This window comes from Ambystoma mexicanum, chromosome 6q, assembly GCF_040938575.1.
Source record: "Ambystoma mexicanum isolate Mex_15411 chromosome 6q, UKY_AmexF1_1, whole genome shotgun sequence".
NCBI lineage: Eukaryota > Metazoa > Chordata > Amphibia > Caudata > Ambystomatidae > Ambystoma > Ambystoma mexicanum.
The window spans coordinates 226847395-226872638 of NC_090937.1; the positions used below are offsets into that span (position 1 = coordinate 226847395).

The window sequence follows — 25244 nt, forward strand, 5'->3', positions numbered from 1 at the left end:
CCGAAAGGGGGTAGACAGAGAACACACCTGGCAAAAATGAGACTTGATGGCAAAACTGGCGAAATGCTGCATAGCACTGGCGTGGAATACAAGCACGGGACCGTCGATGGAGAAGTGGTGGGCGGACCTGCAAAAGTGGATGATAGCGGAAACATCAGTGTGGACAAGGGCACTGCATGGGGGGGGGCGACAGCGGAGCGAAGGTGTTTGCATGGTACACCCTGGTACAAGACCTGTTTGGAAGAGAAGGAGATAGCACAGGCGAACCCAAGGGAACGGAAGAACACTAACCAGACGACGCAGGAGGCTCGGCAACAGGAGACGATGAAAACAAGGGGTGGTGGCTGGGTCCGACTGAAGGCTGGTGAGATACATAGAGAAGTGCACGAACATTATGGCTTAAGAAAAGTAGTCATGCCGTGAACCGAGCACATAAGAACAGATTGTCACCTCCACCCAGAATGTGCCAGTAGAAATGTGATGAGTGTTGTTGTTTAAAGTTGTAATGTGTTAAGTTATGTTTTGTGCTGAAAATGCAAATAAGGTTTTAAAAAATAAAAAAATAAAAACGATGAACCCAAATGTAATTTGTCCTGTCGAAGAAGAAGTTATTTAATAGCATAACACATGTTTCTACAGATACTGGCAGAGTGTGGCAGCTTTGCATTGGGCTTTCCAGCGGTTTGCTGCTGCTGCAATCGATGCAGAGTATTGAGTGGCTATACCCTGAGTGCCCAAGTGCCTGTCGAGCACTACAGAGGGCACGTCCAGGGTTGGGCGGAGGCATACAATTGTTTCGGCACCAATGGAAAAGTGGCCCATAGTTGCAAATGGCGATTTATTCCTTTTGCGACGGACTGATTCAATAGTACCCAAGGGGGAGTTTTGGATAAAATGCGATGCAAATTGTGCAATTTAAAAAATAGCTTTATAGCAACAATGGTCAAAACTACTGGCCCCATAAGGAAGTAACTCATCAAACTGTCCCACATTGGCCAATAAAGCGGCCAAGTTTGACCCCCCCCCCAAAAAAAAACGAACCCACACCTGCATTTTGGATGTTTTGGTTCGGCCATTGCCCTACTGACCTCTAGACTAGTGGGTAACCTGGGCAAGTCTTTGGGTTTCTCTTGCATCACACCTCCATTTTCATTTGTTTGGAAGGCCATTTTGAAAAACGGAGTAGATACACATCGCATTACATTTAAACACGTGAGCAGGGTCTACCACATACTCACTCCTTGCAATGGTCGTGTCACTAACGTGTTCTTACCTCTGGGTTCCTGTAGCCCTTGGTTTCAATGAATTCCTTAAACGCGATTGTCCCGTGGAGTTCCATGAGCTCTGCGTCCTAAAATACAATCCAAAACAGATTTAATAACACGCCAGCACGTTTTATAAACGGAATACAATGTATGGAAATACTGCCCTCTAGTGGTTATAATGCAAACCGCAGACAGGACAGAGCACACGCGGCTGCTCACTTCATTAGTATGGTTTCATTATTTCTCCGATATGGTTGCTGTGCAGTTGCACATTAATGAATTATGCCATATACCTTTGAAAAGAATTATGACTGCTTTGCTCAAAGAATTGCTCAAACAATAGTATGCTGTGACAATCCAAAGTAGTTGTGCACAGGAAATTGCGTTAACTATAACAGGAATGAGTCATTTTTGCAGACTAATAGTAAATACATGGCAATTACATTGAATGAAAAACGCCGTTGCAGTTGCACTATGCGTGCAAGCTTGCAAATACAGTTTGTTACACTGAAGTGAAAGCCGGCTGCTTACGCCGTTAAAAGGTCCACATGATTGGAGATATGACGTCATGTCTTGGTTGAGGAGGTTTTCGCAGCTGTGTGCGGTCATCCTTCAAGCGCTCATTTTCCTTTCGGGGTTCATTTGGCAAGGGACACATGAGGTTTGGGGGACGGTTGGATTGTTCGTACGAAACATGATTGGCAACAGCAAGTGGGCCTTCATCAGCATTCCCTGTGTACTAAGGACAACGCAATCATGTGTATCATTAATGCTGTATTGCTGCGATCTTTCCATGCTCCCCAATCCTCGAACACGCGTTGCTACAGCACACTCTGTTACAACACACGCTGTTACTTAATGAACTCGCATCAAAGTTCGAACTCACTTTCATATGTATAAAAGGCAAACAAGACATTTGCAGAATGAATGTACATCTTCTAGACGAATTCAGCACATGCGTGTAGATGTACATGTTATTCATTTCCACTAATATAGATATGAAAACTCACAGTAAAGACACCACTGACTTTGATGTCAGTTTTCATACGCAGCTGAGAAGTTTAGATGTCAATTTCGTGTATGCACCAATGGAACAACTCTTCTGCACTTCCCCATACTTATAACAACTCACATCAAAGTCAAACCTCACATTAATGTGATGTGTCATATGTATAGGAGGCATATAGGACATGAGCATTTCATACTTCATACCAAACACTCGTGTGCTACTTATACACCACATGCTTACAGCACACATTCATACGTCACATGCACTTACACCAAGCAGACTTACAGCACCCTCTCCTATGAAACACACTTATAACATACACATACTAGTTACACTTTTATGAGACATGCTATTATGAAGACACACGCTGGTAAGACCCACAATCTTACCACACACACACTTAAAACACACATGCCTAAGACACACGCTCTGATGCACACTGATGATGCACACACTTACGATGCACATTCAGACCACTGACGACCCACACACTTACAAAACACAATATTACCCTGCACAATCCTAGGACACATGCTATTATGACACACAAACAACACACTCTTATAACACATGCTATTACAGCACAGGCACTTAAAACAAGGGCTATTATGCCACATGCTTTGTTTACCGCACACACTTAGGCACATGGCTTTGACAGCTAATTCTTGCAAAATCGTACGAGAAACTGCTGCTCCGTTCCTCGTGTGCGCATTTCAGGCTGCATGCAGTTTTATTTTTGGAATGTTGCCAATTCGCCTTCTAGCTTCTGGGGTGTCTTTAGACTGAGCAGAGCAGAAATATTCTTGCATCCAATAAAGGTTTGTCAGGATTGCGTTACACACTCTTAGCGCCTAAAGTCAACCCATGTATAGCCCCTGTAACTACTGAACATAGGTAGAAAGTGTGTGTGTTTGGCAAAGCACATTTAGTTGCAGAATCAACATACACCTTGATCTTACGTATTCTAAAAAGGTAAGGAGAATACACCCCGCAAATGTAATTCTGCAACAGAGTAGCATGCAGACTCTGCAGGCAAAGGGCGAGATTTGATGTGTGGTGCCTCAAACATACACCATTATACTTGAAACAAACAATGCTTCCAATATGGCCGCTGTGTTTGTGATGGCTGCAATGAGGGACTCTGCTCTTAAATCCTCCTTCATGTCTAGACCGCAAACCAGGTAAGAGCTCACCTCTCTCGGGTAGGCTCTTGGTACCTGGAGAAGGGAAAGGAAAAACGTTTGCTATTGCGGGCTCACGCGCTTTCGACCCTTCAATAAGCGGAGCTCTTGCGGGTTCACCTATTTTATACAGCGTTCGTTGCTTGAGACTAACGCGGCAACCGAGGCGACACTGGAGCAAGCGAAAGGGATAGTCGTTGCAGTTGCCAAACGGAAGCGGGACCGGCAGAATTCAGACGAGAAAGATGGCGGATGGGGGAGTTTTGGATAAAATGCCTCATTCTCTACCGTGGCAGTAGAGAACGAGGCACCACTCATGGCGAAGTATGGCAGGCCAACCATGGGTAAAGACGCACAGGGCAGGTCAATGAAAGCGATGGCCTGGTACATAAATGACAAAGTAAAGAAAAAAATTTGGAGAAAGGAGTTGATCGATATATTTACATTATTAGATTGTCAAAAAAGGGGGATGAATGTAGCAGTCGAAGACATGAAGGAGGACGAAAAGAGTTTACTCAAAAAGGGGCCAGTAGTTAGGAACTTCGATAATTGGATGTCGGCCTTTACCATAATGTCGACAATCATATTACAGAAATTCCCGGAGGATGGGGTAGCGTTAGTTGCTTATCAACAGAGGGTGCTGAAGGTCCACGCAGCATTTGGTGGGGACGCATGGCTAGAGTACGACCATGAGTTCAGAAAGGAGATGGACTGCTTCCCGGACATGGGCTGGGACGAGGAAAATTTCAACCTCTACATCTTTAATGTGCTGAAAGAAAAATGGGATTCCAAGGAGCGGAATACAGGTGGGCAGCAGAGAAGGCAGTACTGGCAGAGCGATTACAAGACAGATTACAGATCTAGTAACAGAAGATACGACTCCAGTTACGACAGATACAGGGAACAGGGTTTTTCGGAGTGGAAATTTCGGGCCACAGAGAGGATGGCAGAGCAGCCTGCCCCCAACAACACAAAGTGGGGGCAGTGTGAGCCCGGGTACGGCTCGAACAGAACCAGGGCAATGCAGGAGCTTTGAAAAAGGGGTACCATGCAGCTGGGGTTGGAAGTGCAAATTCAGCCACAAATGCGAGAGATGCAAAGGAGACCACAGCAGTTCCAAGTGCACAAGGGCCGCAGCTCCGAGCGGCAGAAGAGACGAGACACGGAAATAGGAACTGGAGCAGGAAAGGGGCCACGCCGGTAAAGATCGAGAAAATGGAAAAGTGGCTCAGAGATTACCCCGATCAAGAATCGACAGAGCAGATTAGGCGAGGCTTTAGGGAGGGGTTCAACATCCCGTTCACCAGCCAAGGAGCGCAAGACATTCCCAGGAATCTGAAATCAGCAATTGAAAACAGAGAGATAGTGACCAAGAAGATCAGGAAGGAAGTGGAACTAGGGAGGGTGGAGGGCCCATTCATGGCCCTACCCTTTGAAGAATTCTTGTGCTCTCCGCTAGGGCTGGTGCCGAAGAAAGAGGAAGGGGAATACAGGTTAATACACCACCTATCCTACCCCCCGGGGGCCTCGGTGAACGACGGCATCGCTCAGAGCGAAGCAACAGTAACATATTCAGATTTCGAAGACACAGTGGAATTGGTCAGAAAAGCAGGGGAAGGGGCATGGATGGCGAAAGCAGACATTAAATCGGCATTTCGCCTGTTGCCAGTCAACAGCGGGTCACAAAAATGGCTATGTATGCATTGGGAGGGGGAATACTTCATCGACAAGTGCCTCCCAATGGGTTGTGCCATCTCGTGCGCATATTTCGAGAGGGTGAGTTCATTTTTACAATGGGCAGCGGCACAGGAGATGAGGGAGTCCATGATGGTGCATTACATAGATGATTTTTTATTTGTCGGCCCCAAAGGGGCAGACATGTGCAAGGCAACACTGGACAAATTCGTAGAAATAACGAGCGAGTGGGGCATTCCTCTGGGAGATGAGAAAACGACGGGACCAACACAGGTGATCCAGTTTCTAGGTATAGAGATCGACTCGAACAAGGGGAGGTGTCGGATCCCAGAGGACAAAGTGACGGAGCTACTCAAAACAATACAGGAGCTACGAGGAAGAAACAAGGCAACCGTGAAGGAATTACAAGCACTGGCAGGGAAACTGAACTTCGCAGGAAGAGTCATACCGCTAGGAAAGGTGTTCCAGAGAAGGATCGAGCTGAAGACAAGAGGTGCTACCAAAGGGCACCACAGGGTCAGGCTAGGAGGAGGAATCAAGAGAGACTTAGAAGTCTGGGCTGAATTTTTGGTGAACTTCAGGGGTACAGTGATATGGCACTCGCCAGTGAACGAGGAAGGTAGAAGAGTGTTATTCACTGACGCAGCCGGTGGGTTTGGTTTTGGAGCAATACTGGGGAGAAAAGGGAGTGCAGATGAGTGGCCTGAATCATGGCAGGTGACGGAATGGACAAAGAACATAACGCTACTAGAGCTCTTCCCAATATGGGTCGCGTTATGCGCATGGGGGAAGGAGCTAGGCAATAAGGAGTTGGCGGTATGGTCGGACAACATGGCAGTAGTGCATGTGTTAAACAAGGGAAGTGCATCATGCAGTGTAGTGTTGGAATTGATGAGGGCAATCACACTGGAAAGCCTGAAATTAAATACATGCATAAAGGCGAGGCATATCACAGGGGAAGAAAATGTGGTGGCTGATGCAATCTCTCGTTTTCAGTGGGAGAGATTCAGGGAGCAGAGACCGGACGCCGACAAGGAAAAGACGCCCACACCACGAAAGGCATGGGTCCCGTTGAAGGCACTAGAAAGGAAACGCGGTTGGCCTCAAGGTTGACTCAAAAGTGGTGGAAAAAGAGTGGAAAAAAGAAAGGGTCATCAACAAGCTGACCAGGAATGCCCTGACATACAAGACGGGTAAGCAGTACGCAAAGAGTGTAAAAGATGTGTTGTTGGAAACAGGTGTAAAAGTGGTGGAAGAAATATCAAAGGAAAAAATCTGTGAATTCCTGGAAGGGGCATTTGCCTTAGGTAAAAAGAAAAGCTGGGCAGCAGCGCACCTAGCGGCAGTGGCATATACCGCAAAAGTGGCGGGCGAACCGGACCCGACTGACAGCGATAAGATAAAATATGCGATGAGGGGATGGGCGAAGCTAGAGGGGAAGAAGCCAGATAGCAGAAGGCCGGTCAATTTTGGGAAGTTGATAATTTTACTGAAAGTGCTACCAAATACATGCAGCAGCACATACGAAACTGCGCTGTTCAGGGCAGCATTTGCGCTAGCGTACTACGGGGCTTTCAGAATAGGGGAACTGGTGGCCAGGAATACGATGGCAGGAGACGGCCTGGCAAGGAAAGATATCAGTATGGGCGACAAAGTTATGTCAATAATGCTAAGGAAATCTAAGACAGACCAAACAGGGAGGGGGAGAGCGATAGATCTCAATTGCATCAGAGAGAAGGACCACTGTCCCAGATGCATCACCAGGGAAATTTTAGATCTGTGACCAGAAATTGACGGGCAGTTATTGATACATAGGGACGGCCGCGCGCTCAGCAGGTATCAGTTTCAGGCGGTATTGAAGCAGGCAGTGGCAAAGGCGGGATGGGATCCAGCCGAGTTTGGGACACACTCTTTCAGGATAGGGGCAGCAACCTCTGCGTGGGCGGGGGGCCTGGGGACGAAGGGGGTGAAACGAATTGGGGGATGGAAGTCGCAATGTTTTAAGAGATACATAAGGGAGGAACTGATATGACATTTATCTCCCCCGTTTCCACAGAGGTCGGACCCTACAAATCGGCCTGGATAGTGGGGCACTCTTTTGTGACCCGGGCAGGCAGGTGGCTGGAAAAGGTGAATCGAGGATTACATTTCAGGAACACAATTACGTCATGGTGGGGCCTCCCGGGGATGCACTGGGTGGACATCCACGACAGGCTATCGGACTTAATAGGTTTCAGGGAACCCCCCTAGTACCTGGTTATACATTTAGGGGGGAACGATCTGGTGAGCACAAACAGGGGCAAATTGCAAAGAGAGATCTGTGAGTCACTGCATAGCTTGGCTCGCAGCTGGTGGAAGACAGAGATTTTTATGTCAGAAATAATACCTAGAAGGATCTGGCATGGGGCACAAAAGAGACATGCGATTGAGATAGCGAGGAAGAATTTAAATAAATCAGTAGAGAAGTACTGCAAGAGTACAGGTCTACATTTCATAAGACATGGCTTACACCGGAACAACCCGGACATGTTCCACCAAGATGGAGTGCACCTATCAAAGGTTGGGATGGGGGTTTATTCCGACAACATTTTCAGGGCACTTCAGGCAATAGGCTGTAGGTAGGGGGCTTTTGGGGGGGACCTGAGTGGGTGTAAAGGACACCCACTCAGGTGTGGCGGCATGTGCCCAGGAACGAAGGCTCAGGGATAACAAAGACTCAGAAGGAGCCTTGAGCGGCTTCAGAACTGGACACAATGTGCCCAAAAGCATATGTATATGTAATGATTTGTCATAATGGATTTTCTGTAAGAAAATAAAATGCCTACTGCCTACAAATTTTCCATACACACAAAGTTATCTGTAATTTATTATTAGGTAGGGATCTGGTAAGAGCAGCAAGGTGAACCCACACTACTCAGCCTATGACCCAGGCCCCGGGCCGCATGAAATGCGGAACGATAGAGGGTCTGGGAGTTTAGGCGCGGGGTGGTGGGAAAACGGCGCGAAAGCGTAGGGGGGGGCGTCCGAATGGCGCCACAAGAAACAAAGGCCCAGGAAGGGCAGGAAGCAGCACCTGGGTAGGTGCGAAATATAACAACAGGAGGTCAGGGGGTAACTCGGCTGCCCCCAGGAAGGAACAAAAGGCCGGGGGGTATAAGTAAGCCTGGAAAAGGAGAGGCGGCACAAACCAGGTAAGAGCTCACCTCTCTCGGGTAGGCTCTTGGTACCTGGAGAAGGGAAAGGAAAAACGTTGCCACCCAACCCACCCTACAAAAGAAACGGAAGAGGTGGGGGTGTGCAGGCAGGAGCCAGGACGCCGAGTACTCCTTCGGTACACGGTACAAAAAAGATGGTGCAAAAGTAGAAGGAAGAAAGCCGAGTACTCTTTCGGTACACGGTCCAAGGAAAGAAGGAATAAGCAGGAGAAAAGAACGCTGAGTACTCTTTCGGTACACGGTCCAAGAAACGTTGTAGGCGGGATGTGCCCAGGAACGAAGGCTCAGAGATAACAAAGACTCAGAAGGAGCCTTGAGCGGCTTCTGAACTGGACACAATGTGCCCAAAAGCATATGTATATGTAATGATTTGTTATAATTGATTTTTTGTAAGAAAATAAAATGCCTACAGCCTACAAATTTTCCATACACACAAAGTTGTCTGTAATTTATTATTAGGTAGGGATCTGGTAAGAGCAGCAAGGTGAACCCACACTACTCAGCCTATTCTTTCCCTGCCAGTCTTTCTGAAGTGCTCAGCGATGATGCCCACCTTCCAGACAGAGGCTGCCCAGCACCCTCGTGGTCTCTGATGGGAAAGGTAAATGGTAGCAGGCCCTGGAGTGACCCATCAGCTCTAGGATTCGAAGCTCCCTTCATATCCCCTGCACCTCTTCTCAGCTATCTGGAAGGTGTGCATCCTGTACTACACTGCCGCCAGAAAACACCTCTGGTTTTCACTGTGTCCTCCTCTGACCTCGGGCTTCCAAAGCCTAGCACTGCGCTGGGTTCAGACAGCCAGACCTCTTGGGGGTGCCCACCACGAGTTCAGTCAGCACATGCCTTCTCCTCCTCCTCGCAACATGGCGGGCACTTCTCCTTTCCTAGCGCCACTTCCTGAATGCCACCGACCTGCACCTGACTCAGAGGTCCCAAAAAGCTCCCATCAAGTCCATGCAGCCACAGCTGTCTTTATTGGGGGGTTGGCGCTGTAGATGCCTACCTCAGAATTCACACTTCGATGGAGTGTTCATTCTAGGCAGTTATCTCCATGCCCTGCTTGGCAATGCCACGCACTACCACCCCCCACCCCCAATTTCTAAAGCCTATGAGGTAACACGGGTTCACATAGGTCTACCTCGAATAGAAGACTTCTTGGCTGAAAGTCCAGGGGGTTTCAATGTTAAATTTCTGTAATGAAGATTGCATTGGCCACACAAAACATTTGTATTCTACACTGTAAATACGCTTTTGGTGGCTCAGACATCATGTTTTGGGACTGTCCTATTGTCATAGGTGTCAGAATGGCTGACGGAGTCTAGTAATTAATCAAAATGAGATGTGTATGTGTCTTTTTTAATAAGTATTTGGTTTGCGCTAGTAACAAACATATTAGGGTAAGGAATGTGACTGGAAATATGGCCGATGTGATAATGGTTGAACAATTTAGTCCCAATCTTCATTACTTGGAGTGCTACATTTCCTCGTCACTGTCCTTGATTCCCTCCCTTTTAAGAACGATAGCCCTCTGTGGTGATATAGTCCCGGGTTGCTTAAGGCAATAAGGGAAAGGAGTGTGACTTCATTTTTGGCGTAAATTATGTTTTAAGTGTAAGGGCTTGGGGGGAGCTCGTCTGGGGGTAAGGCCTCACCTCAAAAGAAAAAGGAGAGTGACGAGGAAGACTGCCACTCGGAGTAATGAAGATTACGGGTATGTTGTTCCACCAGCACTGTACATCCAGTACATTTAAGTAGAGGCCAGGAACAGAAACGTCTGCTAAGCATTAGACAGCACAATAAATTGCATGAAAACGTCATTGTCCACTTATTACCTTACTAAGAAGATAGGCAGCACACCCTAGGTCATCGAACCCATGATGACTTCGACAATCAATAGCCAATCACTACATTAGTTGACTTGATACGTGGCCAGGAGAAAGCTGATAACCCCCTAAAGGCCAAAATGCCCGCACTGGGATACTGAAACAGGCGCAGGAATGGGAGCATCCATATTGAGAGCAAAACCCACACCACCACTAGCAGCATTCTGAAGCGTGCCTGCCATTTTAAAGGGCAACTTCCTGGACAGTTTCTGGTCTTTGGTATCAGTGAGCCCTCCAGGTGTTGTTGGCAACTATTGTCATCTGCACAGGGAACATGCCTTCGGTAATTGCCAATCACAACAATACACTCTGGGGTTTCTATGCAAATCTGAGAATGTTGCAAACTGCCCTTTGTTTTTCATCAAAGTGCGGATAACCGAAACCTACCCTTCAGTCATTCAAGACCACGGCTGATCCATTCTTCCCTTCCCAAGAGAAAGTATATCGAGAGAACAGATGCATGGGCAGAGTAGCAAAGACCCACACCAAGGACCAGGAAATGAAATGAATGGGCTAGAATAACGGACCCTCGCATGCAGGCACCAAGGGTGCCTTTACTCTTTAACGAAAGACAGTTGGCAAACTCTTCAGCGGGGTTTCAGGCGCTCTGCTCTGTGCCCTGTGGTTTATAGTCATAATGTCGAAAAAAAATGTCGACAGACAAATATTTCGAAAAAAAAATGTCGAAAATAATAATGTCGACATCCTATACTTATAATGTAAAAAGTCATTTTTTCGAAAAAAAAATGGCGACATTTTTTTTTTTGACATTATGACTATAAACCCTTAAAACTATCAACACCTCACCCAACACCCCTCTGCCACCCCCCCCCCCCATACCCCCCAACCACCCTTTCACCCCTCATACTCAACACATACCAATTATTTATTTATTTATTTATTTATTTATTTATTTATTCAATAAATAAATAACCTAAAAAAGGATCATTTACTATGGGGGGGGTCCCCCCCCCCAACCCCCCCTCACCCAACACCCCCCTGCCACCCCCCCACACCCCCCAACCACCCTTTCACCCCTCATACTCAACACATACCAATTATTTATTTATTTATTTATTTATTCAATAAATAAATAACCTAAAAAAGGATCATTTACTATGGGGGGTCCCCCCCCAACCCCCCTCACCCAACACCCCCCTGCCACCCCCCCCACACCCCCCAACCACCCTTTCACCCCTCATACTCAACACATAACAATTATATATTTATTTATTTAGTCAATAATTAAATAAATAAAAATAGTATTTACTATGGGGGGGTCCCCCCCAACCCCCCCTCACCCAACACCCCCCTGCCACCCCCCCCACACCCCCCAACCACCCCTCATACTCAACACATCATATATATATATTTATTTATTTATTCATACAATAAATTAAATTTCGAAAAAATATCGAAAAATGTCGACATTTTTGTTTGTCGACATTATTGTTTTTCGACATTAATTTGTCGACATTTTGACTGTCGACATTATTGATGTCGACATTATGACTGCACACCGTGCCCTGTCACAACCGTAGCCCGGGCCTTCTTGCTGGCGCTCCCCTGACAAGCACGTGTTAGCTTTGCTGTCCCCAGGTGGCCTAGAATCACTGCTGGGGCCCAGGCACATCTACTACTGGCGCTCCCCATAGTAATAGCAGGGGAGAGTCTGATGTGTTTTTAGCCGTCCTGGGAGTGAGTTGTGTGGAGCTCCCCACGTTGCCTCTAAGTGCTGGGATGCCGCATCGGACAAATGCAGAAAAGCCCATCTGAAAACTTTAGAGCCAACCACAAACGGTTGCTGCTGCTGTTTCCCCCTGCCAGGACCATCATTTGAGAGTGTGATGATCCAGATACTAGCAGCGGCCAAGACCTTGAGACTGTCCTGCCAGGGTGTTTTGCAATTAAGGTCTTTTTGAGTAGTGCTTAATACAGTGCACTGCATGGACTTTGTATTTTTTTTTAAACTCTATATATTTTTAATATTTAAAGGACTCTTTTTGATATTTTTTTGCTTTTTATTCTTTAGTTTCACAGCTGCTAGGTTTTGTGTTATATGTTTCTAGTGTCTTGTGTTTGCCCCCTTTATACAAAAACTCACAAAACCCTGCTGGTGTACTCAAAAAGTATATAAGTGAGCTTTTAACAACTAAAGAACCGTACACGAGCATTGCTTTGTCCGCCTTTCCTTTTGTGCTCAAGTTACTCTAACGTTGTGTTTTCTCTTTAGGGGTATATTGGGATCCTGCCCTGCCCTTATGATTTACCTACACTCACCACTGTAACAATGTGGTACATCGGTGGTCTTGAACCCAGTAAAGCAGGGTTTGGAGGCAGGTAAGTGGGCATTGAATGTTCATTATTAAGGTGTTCATTTGGGTCTTCTCAGTCCCAGAGGTATGGGGGCGGAATAAGGAAAAGGAAGAATCAGGGTCTGCTGGGGGCATTGCCAATGATACCCAGGCCAAGAGTCCAGGGCATTACCTACCTCCAAGTTTGTGTGAACGGCAGAGCGATGCCCCTCCACCCCCCATGCAACCCTATCTTGAACATCTGATAGCGATTTAATTTTGTTTGGAAATGAAACCTTTTTGGATGAATTGGGGGGGGTAAAATTTGGAAGACAGTGCTGGGGTTGCCAAAGTCTAGTCCGATTAGTGTAATCCGTTTGGAACTGGGTTTGACCTCTTGGTGGGCGCTGCACATCAAGAGATCGTTATCGCTGCTGACCAAATTGGAGGAAGTGGAGGAAAACTAATGGCTGAATTTTTGCGCCAATAAGTAATGGACAAAATTGTAACTCTTTCTTGTATAAATTCTCCAGGAAATATACTGCGTATCGAAATTTGATCGAACTGGAGGGCTCTGTTACTCCCTACATAAGGAAAAACAAGATAAAGAGATAGGACAAAAGAACAAGTTACTTCTTACCTTGTAACGTTCTTTCGACGGGATGTTCCTCCGACGTATTCCTCATCTTATATCTCCTTCCAGCTCTGCTGGCCTCGGAAAATGTTTTCTCTAGAGGGCGCTGCGCGTCGACGTCCTCCGAGTCGATGTCCCTCGACAGCCGCCGTATCGACGTCGACGTCATCCTGCCTATAAAGGCCGCGCGCAGCGTCCGTTGCTCAGTTCCGTTTTTCCGCGCTTACTCAGTGGCTCGGAATACCGTTGCTCAGTTCTTAATCAGATTTATCCTATTTACCTCGAGTCATTCGATCCGTACTCGATGGCTTCCTCGTCGGAACCGACAACTCCTCGATCCGGCTTCAAAAAATGCCAAGATTGTGGGAAAAAGATGTCGTTGACTGACCCTCACAGAGTTTGTCTGTGGTGTTTGGGAGCTGAACACCATTGTTCGGAATAAGAGGACTGTATGTCCATGACAGCTAAGGCCCTGAAGGAGCGTAGGGGGAAGCTGGAGAAAGGTAAGACTTTTAAAGCTTCTTCTTCGTCGACGAAGTCGAGACACTTGTCTCCTCGTCACCATTCGCGCTCCAGGTCTCGGAGTGGGTCCCATCACTCGAGATCGAAGCACTCGAAGAGGAAACGTCGAAGATCCCCTTCTCCGTCTTCCTCTTCCTCTGTTTCGCCAAAAAGAATCCCTTGCCCCACGAAACATAGTTCCCGGGCTGAATGGGAGGAATTCCGCAAAAATATGATGAGCGTCTTCGAGAAAGCGGCCTTGACATCGGTAGAGGATGCTGCCTGTACCACCAGACTTTCTGGGGATGGGTGTTTAGACAAAAACTCCGGGTCTGTAGAAGATACCCTGTACTTTGTAGACAGTTTTTTATTTACTGCTGGTACTACATCTGGGGTTTCCCAGTTTGTCATGACTTTCCTCTGAAGAGCTTTATGAAAAGGCACCACAGGATCCTCCTGTGGGCCTTTGTCAAGAATATCCGTGAGGTCATCTTGTTGGAAAGATTGTGAAGGTGCAGACCATCCCATGAACTCTGTGATCCTGGCCATTAAGGCTCTATAGGGGGTTTCAGCATGCTCCCCCGGGTCTGGCCTAGCAAACTCCACCTCAGGGGAAGTGTCTAACCCACTTGCCTCATGTAAGGAATCATGAAGATCCTTTAACCTGCGTTCTTCAGAGGAAAATTCCTCTCTAATTGGGGTTACAGGTCCCTGCAACTCAAATGTGTCTTCCTGTTCAGACAATTCACCCTCTTCCAAAATTGAGGACATAGTTCTCAATTGTTCTGAACTCATAAAGGGAGTAAATCCCATTTCCAAGGCAGAGGGTGCCGAACTTGTCATTATCGGCCTCGAAAACGTCTCCTCTTCGAGTGCTTCGATCTCGAGTGATGGGACCCACTCCGAGACCTGGAGCGCGAATGGTGACGAGGAGACGAGTGTCTCGACTTCGTCGACGAAGAAGAAGCTTTAAAAGTCTTACCTTTCTCCATCTTCCCCCTACGCTCCTTCAGGGCCTTAGCTGTCATGGACATACAGTCCTCGCATTCCGAACAATGGTGTTCAGCTCCCAAACACCACAGACAAACTCTGTGAGGGTCAGTCAACGACATCTTTTTCCCACAATCTCGGCATTTTTTGAAGCCGGATCGAGGAGTTGTCGGTTCCGACGAGGAAGCCATCGAGTACGGATCGAATGACTTGAGGTAAATAGAATAAATCTGATTAAGAACTGAGCAACGGTATTCAGAGGCACTGAGTAAGCGCGGAAAAAAGGGAACTGAGCAACGGACGCTGCGCGCGCCCTTTATAGGCAGGATGACGTTGACGTCGATACGGCGGCTGTCGAGGGACATCGACTCGGAGGACGTCGACGCGCAGCGCCCTCTAGAGAAAAAATGTTCCGAGGCCAGCAGAGCTGGAAGGAGATATAAGATGAGGAATACGTCGGAGGACACAATCCCTTCGAAATAGTGATTATGAGGACATAAATAGGCATAATGTGTATCGAAAGGATCACTATCTACATATGTCGCAGAAGTCTCTAAGATCCTATATACAAAACTTTCCCTCTACAAAGCATTGAGATCTTTACCTGAGATTTCGTCTCAGAGCTTTCCCAACGATGGAGGCCCTCGGTCTGAAATTATAGGTCTCTAGGGAAATGCAGGGCTGCCGAGTGTGTGGTTCAGTATTAAGTAAATCACTCTCCCACCGGCTTCTTGAATGTCTGGGTTTTCTGGGCCTCTGATGTACTTTTCTGGGAAGATTTCTGCATTCGTCTGCGAGTGTCTTCACTGAGAAACTTTGGATCAGGATTATGATGACTGCAAATGATGATTTGATTGTTGCAGTGACTTTCTTGGTGAAGTTCATTTTTGAGGAGTTAGGCGAGAGGATGCTCCAGGGGGAAGCAGATGTGAGAACCTTTTGGGGAGAGTAGTCTTTGCCTCAGGGTGTTGGTTGTATTCGTGTCTGTTATGGCCTCATGGTGGGGAGGGAGCTAAGCTGGACCTTCAGACTAACTCAATCTGTGGACTATGTCTGCTAGGTCTGTGACTTGTTTTTGCTTTACTTGACTTTGTATCGTTAGTAGGATTTTGATTCATGTATGCTCGAGCTGGCGACTGTTGATCCGAGGCACTGTGTCAGTAGGGCTTTGAATTGCTTTGCTGTATTTTTATGTTTACAATGATTATGTTTCTGTTATTAGTGTAAAGGTTTATTTTATAAACTAAAGACAGTTTTTCTTATAATAAAAAAAATTGTTATTTCTGATATTGAGGGATGTTTCGGTTGAAAATATTTAATTACTCTTTCTCAGTACGAGCAATTCTTTCTATGTTATTTGACTTTGTAGCATGGCACCGTTACTCAAGGGTGGTCGGATTATTGCTAGCTAATGACAAACAATCAGATACCCAGGTTTCCATAACACAGAGTAAATTAAGTTGTTGATCCAAAATGAGATTGTGCATGCAAAAACGAGCATTTGCTGGGCACTGAATGTTCATTATTATGGTGTTGATGTGGGTCTTCTGGGTCCCAGGGGTATGGGAGTGGAATCAGGAAAAGGAAGAATCGGGATTTGCTACGGGGCCTTGCCAATGATACTCAGATCGAGAGTCCAGTAACATTACCTGCCTCCATGTTTGTGAACGGCAGAGCCCTGCCCCCACCTCCCACACGCAAGGCTAACTTTAACATCTGGTAGTAGGAGATCCTCCACTTCGCACGACAATACAGCAGAGTGGCTGTAAGGACGCATTGGTTTCTTGGAGTATCTGGTAAACAAGAGATGAGTCGACCAGAAAATCTGGCGCTAAGTGAGTGCCCAATGTGGATGGGCACAGATGAGTTTGCTCCTAACATGGAAAAAACTTGAGAAACCCCACCACTGCTGTAACCCGACTCTGCTGCCTCTGGCTTTTTACTTGAAGAGAAGAGAGTGTCCTTGTAGAAGAGTTCCACTTAAACATTTCCAAATGGTTTCAACTGGATCCAATTGACATGGGTTGTTGTGCCTCACCTAAACCACCATGAAAAGGTTTCAGGTATGATTGTTTCCCTCAATGTGCACTGCATCACCTTCTGTCTGGCTGCCTGTACACATCATCACCGTGAGCCCCACTCTCTCTCTCTTTCACTCGCTCATCACCCGTCTTTCCTTCGCCACCCATCTTTCCTACCTCTTCTCCCACTCTTTCCCTCGCCCTTCGCAGTCCCTGTTTCTGTGATTCTCTTTCCAATGTCTAAACCAAAGCAAAAACTATTGGCGTAGCCAAAGCCTGTTTCCCAGTTCCCACTTCCCATGCTGCCTCTCCGAAAAGCAGTTGGCTTTCACGAGGAACCAAGCAGAGACCTGGTTTCTCACTTTTTCTGCTTTTGTTTTCATAGTCCATATGAAATAAAAACAGAAAACGGACAGACTTTCATCTGCGTTTATGTGTACAAATCAGCAAAACAGAAAATAGGGAACTTTATCTAATGTATGTATTTATTGGGTATTTATAATGCGCCTACACAGCAAATGGTGTTTCAAGGTCCATCAAGGCAAGGAAGGGGAGCAAGGGATGAAGAAAACAAACAAAAACGTTCCTACTAGGCCTTGAGCCAATTCGGATTGTGCAAGTGAAGTAACAAGAAATGAAGGAGAGAGGGACACAGGAGTTCGTGCAGGAAGGGGAGGAACAGGGGTGGGGAAGATGAACAAAAACATCCTAGTAGGCCTTGGGCCAATTCGGATTGTGCAAGTGCAGTAACACGAAAGACAGCGAAAGGGGGAGGAGGGGAGGTGAAGTCAGGGAGGAAGGAGCAAGGAGGGGGTTAGAGGAAGGCCAATTAAGTGCAAATTAACTGGTACAATACAGCAAAAGGCTGGAATGAGAAGACAGCATTGGAGGGGGTGCACACTTGGGAAAGCCTCACTTTGGGGGTGCAAGGGGCTACATCAAAGTAAACAGGTACAGGTAGGTAAAATGCAACATTGGAAAGCCTCACCTCATGGTGCAGGGGGCTACATCAAAGTAAGCAGGTACAAGTAGGTATAATGCATCATTGGAAAGACTAACCTCATGGTGCAGGGGGCTACATCAAAGCAAGCAGGTACAGGTAGGTAGGATGCAGGTAAAAAGCAACATTGAGAGCTAAGACAGATATACAGGTGTACGGGTATTCAAGATAAGTCAGGTAGGAGCAGGGAACGGGATACAAAACAGAGCGAAGTTATAAGTAAATAAAGAAGGAATCGGCAGCGTACACATCCCGGGGAGGCAAGGTTGCAAAGTGGTCAGCGGCGGCTGCATAACCATCTGCGCAGAAGTCAGCACAGGAGGGTGCTGAGCAGCTAGAAGTGGTGCAGTGCGGAATGCACATCAGGTAAGGCCCAGGCAGCTCACCGGAGTGGTGCAAGCTGAGAGTCAAAGTCAGAAGCAAGGCCCGTGAGTCGGCGGGAAGAACAAGTAGGGTCGCTGGACCAAATTGGCAGGACAAGCGTTTTATGAGGAAGATAGCGTGGCGTGAACAACGGGCATATGAAGACCCTTACCTTCCGGAATGGGAGGTTCCTGCGTCCCAGCCGGACCGCAGTTTCAAATGAACGGTGGCAGAGTGGAACGGTGGACAAATAGAGAGTATGGGATGCGGCCCTCAGGTGGGAGTGGCTTTGCATGCCGGACCCTCAGTATCCAGATGATAAACAAGGGCCCAGCTAATGCGCCTAATGGGCAACGGTGAGGTGCGTGGAAGCCGATTTCATACCAATGTTGCAATCTAAAAATCAAATAAAACTACAAAGTCCAGAGTAAAACACAAAGCATTAGATTCTAAATGCCATCATTCCTTCCAGCCATGATAGTACTCTATGCAGTTAACAGAGAGCAAAAGGCAACACAATTAAGCCATGCCGAGAGCAGTTTGATCCTCCCTGTGCCTGACAATTCTCCCTCACTTTCCGAGGATATCTGCTTGCTGAAACGTCCAACACAGTAGGTTAACTCATTGCTCATTTTCTGAAGATAACAGACTGCCTACTTGCAAAATATTGTTCATGCAATCACTCTCATTCTGTAGGGTATGGCGATTATTATTTCTACAAAAGCACCTCAAAGAACACAAAAAGGAACTGTATTATTTACTTAGGTTTCAAAAGATTCATTTTAAGATTACTGTCATTAGTTACGCGTAATCGGCATTATTCTGATTTGTGCTTCCTTCTCCAAGACCTCACAACCCACGAGGTAAGGCCTCGTCTGGACACTAGCCCAAAGACTCCCCCATACTAACGAGCAGCGCCCCACAAACGAAAACCGTACCCATTATCTCGTGCCTTTGTAGCCATTCACTAATGGGATGAAGCGACGTGACACCCGGCCAGTGAGAGAGGACTGAAAGAATGACTGGGATGAGAAAGGGCAAACGGGAGCAATGGACAGTACCGGTACGTAGTCACAGGGTGACCTCCTCAACCCCTACTTCATCCAAGTCTTCACACCCCAGATTAACGGTGTCTCCAGAGCAGGGTTCTTTCCGCTTGGGCCGCTGAAACAAGCCTTGCCCTTTGTATCCAAGAAAGGTCAATTCCTTTATGGATTACGTAACGCTTTACATGCTGGGCTCCGTAATTATCAAGTACTAAGGATTCAAAATGCGAAGGTGCGCTTGATTTTTTTGGTTTCTCAAAGCCTCTTATATCACGCGGCGGGAAAGTCCTAGTACAGCAGAGGATACATTTGAAAGTCCTGTGCCGTGTCCTTGAGCACAACCTTTGCCTGGGCCCCCCTCTACTGAACCGTGCTGCTAACATGGTACCAGCCTGCAAGGTGTTTGAGGGCAGCACATAGTAACTACGTGCTAGCCGCACGCACACGTTGCTGTTCTAGAGGCGACAGACGGTTCTTTGCAATTGGACACACACTGTGGAATAAGCTTCACCTACACACTATTGACTTCGAGGAAAAAACTGAAACCTCTCCTGTTTTGCAGACTCAATTAACCGCTGTGCCGTTTGGTTCTAGATGCATGTCCTCTTGGCTGGCTCGTTGCACGCTACAAATGCCTTAAAACATTAAAACATAACATGATGCTAAAACCAAGAGGGGTGCTTATGCCTCAGTTCCTGCAGACCAAAAGAAAACATACCACAACAATACTTAGTGCAACTACCCCGAAAATGGAATGATTCACAGAAGCCAAAGCTTTAACATCCACCAACACCTTTCTGGCAGCTCCAAACAGAGAGGCTCCAAAGCTTCCCAAACAAGTCCATGCCACGGCTGTGTCAGTAATGAGAAGCACATATTCAGGGGGGTCCCCCAGGAATCTGCCCTGCAGATATCTGGCAGCGAAGCACCCCCATTACTGCACACGTAGCAGACACGTCCCTTGTTCATCTACCTTGAATCTCAGCCAAGGCCAGCAGCAGAAGCCAAGGATAATAGTCTTGCCCCATCTCCCAGAAGGAAGAATACTAAGGATAGAGGGCAACCCACCTACACCCAAAAGAGGCAGAGGGCTGTCAGGGCACCAGTGTAATCTCCCGCTCGTCATGAAAGACAGTGACAATCCTGGTAATAAACTCCACACCTGGATGGAACAATGCCCTTTCTGGGGAAAAGAAAAGGTTACTTGCCCAAGTGACTACTGTACCCTTAATCAACAGTCTCCTTTCCTCCATGCTCAAGCGATGTCTAGAGGAGCGGGCACGGAACGACAACCTGTTGCCAAGCAGCAGTATAGAGACATTTCCTGCACTTCCCTTGGGCGGCTGCACATGTGGCAAAGCTCCTGTTCAGGTCCTCCCCAGGGTGCCCCACCCAACAATCAGTCCCTATTTGTAGTAGCATTTGGCAGTTTTTTAAGCAGGGTTGGCAGAGGTATGGTGTGGTGCAGTAAGGAGTCGGACAATGGGGTTGCATGCATCAACCACGTTTTCTTTAAGAAATAAAGAAAATAACCTACCTCTCCCTATCTCTAAAAGGGCTATCCCTACCTAAACAAATACCAACTCGAGTGCCTGTTGTCAGGATGTTTGTCCACATTAGAAGTGTCCTCTGTCCAAAAACCTACTCTAACCCTACTACTAATCTACAAAAGGGTTCAGCATCCAAGTGAAAATGGTACCATGAGAATGACTCCATTCTCCTCGTGAACTGGCTCAGTCTTTATCTCTTTTCCAACAATCCATTGCATTACTTTCTGATTCAACAAAGAGAGTAGGGTCAGGAGAATGACTCCCTTCTCGTGACCTCCCTTGCAAAGCCTTGAGCAGGGACGTCATTTCACCAAAATGCCAGGGGTAGCGGAAGTGACATCACCCGACCCTTGACCCCCTGATGACATCACAGGAAGTGATATCATTAGACCCCGCCCCAAAGTGATATAGCGGGTAGCGATGGAACACGACATTTCACCCGTTCACAAAACAGGAAGTGGCATCACATAGCATTGTACACTATGAAAAATATAGTTATGATATCACTATATGATGTACATTCATACAAAAATGGATCGCCATATGTATCATTAAGTTCAGTGTTTATTGGCCCGTATTACCAAATGACTGTGTATGCAAGCAGACGTCCATGACCAAATGATAAGCGTAAGGGCTATATAATAACACATCATTAAGCGCTTTATATAGAAAAAATATACACCCAATATCACCCAACCTGTGTTGGTACTCATTTATCGACCTCAGAAGGATGAACGGCTTAGGCTTAGTGAGGCGTTTAAGAACAGACTAAATCAGTGACTCACCCCCTGAAGTGTGCCTGAAATAAACATTTAATGAGGCCAGCAATTACTGTATAGAATTCCAGAAAGACACATTATTTGGTATTCCTATTCTTTCTTATTTAGGGTCAGTGCTGAAAGTGTTAGAAGAAAAATAAGAACAGGAGTGCCTCAAGTCTTTTTTTTTAAGGGGCCTGAACAAGAAAGCCAGCCACCCCAGAAGTAAAGAGCCACAGCCCAGGAGCTTGCATAACATAAATAAAAAAAAATAAAAAAAAATGTATTTTTTTTTTTTTAGTAGAGGTCGCAAGGGACACCACAGAGGTCGCAAGGGACACCACAGAGGTCGCAGTTGCGACCCCTGGCGACCCCCAAATGACGTCCCTGGCCTTGAGGGCTGTCTTTGGATAGACTTTTGCAACAGTGCTCAAAAGTCTCTTCACTTCTTCCCAAGGGCTCCTAAAAGCTTGCTTTAAAGTTCCAGCAATTCTTCCCTGTCTTATGATATTACGAAGATTACTTCCAGACAGCTCTTGTTGTCTAGTATCCTCTTTACTGTTACCTGGATTACCACTGTGACGTGGGAGACTCCTCCCGATGCACTCTTGACTCTTAGAGTTTTGGATATCACTACTGGGACAAGGGAGATTACTTCTGAGGCTTTCTTGTTTCTTGGTTCTGTGGCTGTCACTACTGTGATGAGGGAGATTACTCCTGAGGTTCACTTCACTATTGATTATCTGGGTTCAATACTGTGACGAGAGAGATTACTCCAGAGGTTCTCTTGAATCTTGAGCTCCCCCAACCTGCTATAGGGTCTCGCTCTACTCCCATTACCTGTAGCATTTCGGGACTGCTTGCCGGTTGCTGGGGAGATGGGCTGACTGTCGTTGCTTCAGCGCTTCCTTCAGTCCGCTCCCCGCTTCATCCTCACGGCTCTGCAGATACTTGGGCCAAACGACACTGTGCAGTTGCAGGACCACACCCTCCACCTCCCCAAGGTCACATCACCACTGGCTTCTTTCCCCCTATTCCACTGGTCTGGAGTTTGGCTTCCACCACAGTGCTCCACCGACCGTTCTTGGGTATCCCTGCAACTGGAGATCAGCATTCTTGCAGCTTTGTGTTCCCAGGTTCGAACTTCCTGGGCTGGCTTCATGTCAGCTGTTCTCTCTATTTCCCAGTCCTTTCTTGCTCTTTATTTTCTGTGGCTAGATCCTCCCCAGCGTAAAGTCAAAGTCCTTCTTTACTGTTGTTGAAATAATCTTTATGCCTCATTGGGGCCAACTCATCTCATTACTATGGTATGGAAACATGTTATCATTCTGCGGGTTTCTTCTTCGCCTGGTTCATATTAATGAATGGATCAAAGATGGAAGAGACATTACCATAACACTGTTATCAGGGATTTCTGATAGGGATTTGGTCCCAAGCGAAAAGGGGTTAGGGAGTTCCTTCACGGAATGGGAGTCCTTATCCCCATGAGAGGAGTCTCTCCCTGTGGGGTCCCTCTTTTCACCACCCACAGGGGGAACATTGGGTAGCGGCCTCACCTCCCTAGCCTCACAGGAAAGAGCTCCCCCCCTTGGGAGAAGTGCAAGATCCCGTGAATCATAACAAAGGGTTTTGTGAAAAACCTGGGGGTATTCTCACATGTAGACCCTGAGGATGCTCTATTCAGGTGGCCAGGGGAGGGCCATCGCTTTTGGATCCCAACCCTGGGGCAGGACAAGCAGGGGAGGATCACTCCTCGCTTGTCCAGCCCCAGGGGGGAGGTCGGGGTTGCCCTCAGGAGAATACCCTAGGTGAGACACTGTATTCTAACTGGACAATGGTGGAAGAGGAAGTCCCAGACGCCTTCTTAGGATATCTTTCCATAACCCAAATCCAGGTAACAAGATCCTTATATCTTGCACTATCCATCATGGCTTCAGAGCAAGGAGGGAAGTGTTAGAGGTGCCTGTGTGCAGGTACGTGCATTAGCACGTGTATTGTTTGAATCAGTTAATTACTGCTTTGTATATGGTTATGGAGTGTTGCTACATACATGGTTACTAGGCTCCAAGGTCAGAACTTGTAGAACTTAGAGCCTAGTGCATTAGGAAGTTCTGATTCCACTTTGAGTCAGTTGGAGTATCTTCCCCGGCTGGGGGTCTTTATAGATGTTAACTCAATAAAAGAGTTATTGTTCACCCCATGAACATGTGCGTGTCACCATCTACTTCACTTAACAGGAAGGAACTAGTTACCCAAGAGAGAGAGCCAGGAAGGCGCCAATAACACAGGACCAGAGTACTGAGAGTAAGATTTATTAATTCTCTCCAACTCATAGGGAAAACCACCCAAAGCCTTGCCGAGGGTTGGAGGAGAGATGAGGAAGCTGGAGTCTGTAACCACTCTGCACTATTGAAAGGGTCCAAGGATCTGAGGTTATCTCTTTCCAAGTTGGTAAATGAAAAGATATCCAGCCACCAACTGGCGTGGAATGCTGCTGGACCTTCAATATGCCAAGCCTTTGGCTTTTCACTCTCAGGAGTTGTGGTGCCAAAGAAACCCTTTGTGGTGTGTTGTGTTTTCCTGGGTTGCATGTCGAAAACCTGCACCCATCTGTATCTGCTTTGGGAATAATCTAGAAAGCCTCTAAAGCTGCCTGTATCTGTACACTGGCTCTTCTGTTCTGTGGGGGGAGCAGTATTAACACTCCATCTGGGGGTGGCTGAAAGGCTTTGGTCATGAGCGTGTGTGTTTTTTCTTCATTCAGCTACTCATCTGTGAAGTGATGGAAAAGAGTTGGGACATCAAAGGGGTGAGATATCCCGCTTTCCTGCACCTTTAGGAGGCATTTTATGCTCTTAAGCCATGCAATCCTCTTCAGGTCCAGGCACATACCTCTCGGGGCAGTACCTGCATGACCTGCTGGTTACTCCAAGATGTCATGTGCTATCGCTTTTGCCTCCCTTAATCTGTCCATAATTTGCTCTTTCTTGTCACCTGTCAGGTCAGTCGCAAAGTCTGACATATCTCACTAGAACTTGCTATTACAAGTGGCGTGAATGGCATCTAAATTGGGCTGGTGTAAGTGCAAGGCACTGTTGCTAAACACTTGCCTCCCCATAGCATCCATCGCTTTCTCCACTCTGAGATGTTTGGGGTTGCGACTCTGGATGCTGAAGTACAGGATGAAGGAGGTTTGCACTGCGCTAAAGAAGTAGAGACAACTGAAGGTGGGCGATGGAGGAGTTGGAGGTTACAAACAATTCTTCTCAATGCACGTGGCAGTTCTTTTTGTTGAGTGACAGCACATTATGGGGTTTCTGCCACATTTCTTTGGCAATCCTTATGATTTCAGTTTGGAGGGGAATCGCACTCTTGTCAGGTTTGCATAAAAGAATATCAGCTAATACTTCTTTCTCCACTGGTGGATCCAGCAATGTTAATTTCAGAGGTTTCATGGGGTCTGCAATCCATTCGTAGAAATGTTCGATCAAATGTGGAGTTTCGTCTCAGTAGTCTTCCTCCCCAGTCCCTAATGGGAAGCCCCAAAGATAATTGTTTTTTTCTTCAACTAATGTTTCTGTACTCAGACAGTGTGAGACGGGCCTGTAGGTCAGAAGACATTGCAGCAGCTATTACCTCCTTTGTCAAGCTGGATGTGACTGTAGTAGTTTGTGTTCCTTCTTTGGAAGTCAAAGATGTAGGCATAACCACTAGAATGATTTATTTAAGGAGGGACATCATGTTGGGGCTGTCATGAAAGAGTGGAAATGGTTCATAATGGATTCATCTGCCTGGCCTGGAGGTGGCCTCTGGCCTATCCCCATTGAACAGATTGGTCC

At 46.8% G+C, this 25244-nt stretch overlaps 1 protein-coding gene across 1 annotated transcript in view; it reads right to left on the reverse strand.

The window, feature by feature from the left end:
- Positions 1-25244, reverse strand: part of LOC138515918 (protein FAM47E-like) — a 500413-nt gene that overhangs the window by 60027 nt on the left and 415142 nt on the right. Inside the window, exon 7 of the mRNA XM_069630684.1 lies at positions 1274-1351. Within this exon, the coding sequence (XP_069486785.1) occupies positions 1274-1351 (78 nt within the window). The remainder of the gene's footprint in view (positions 1-1273; positions 1352-25244) is intronic.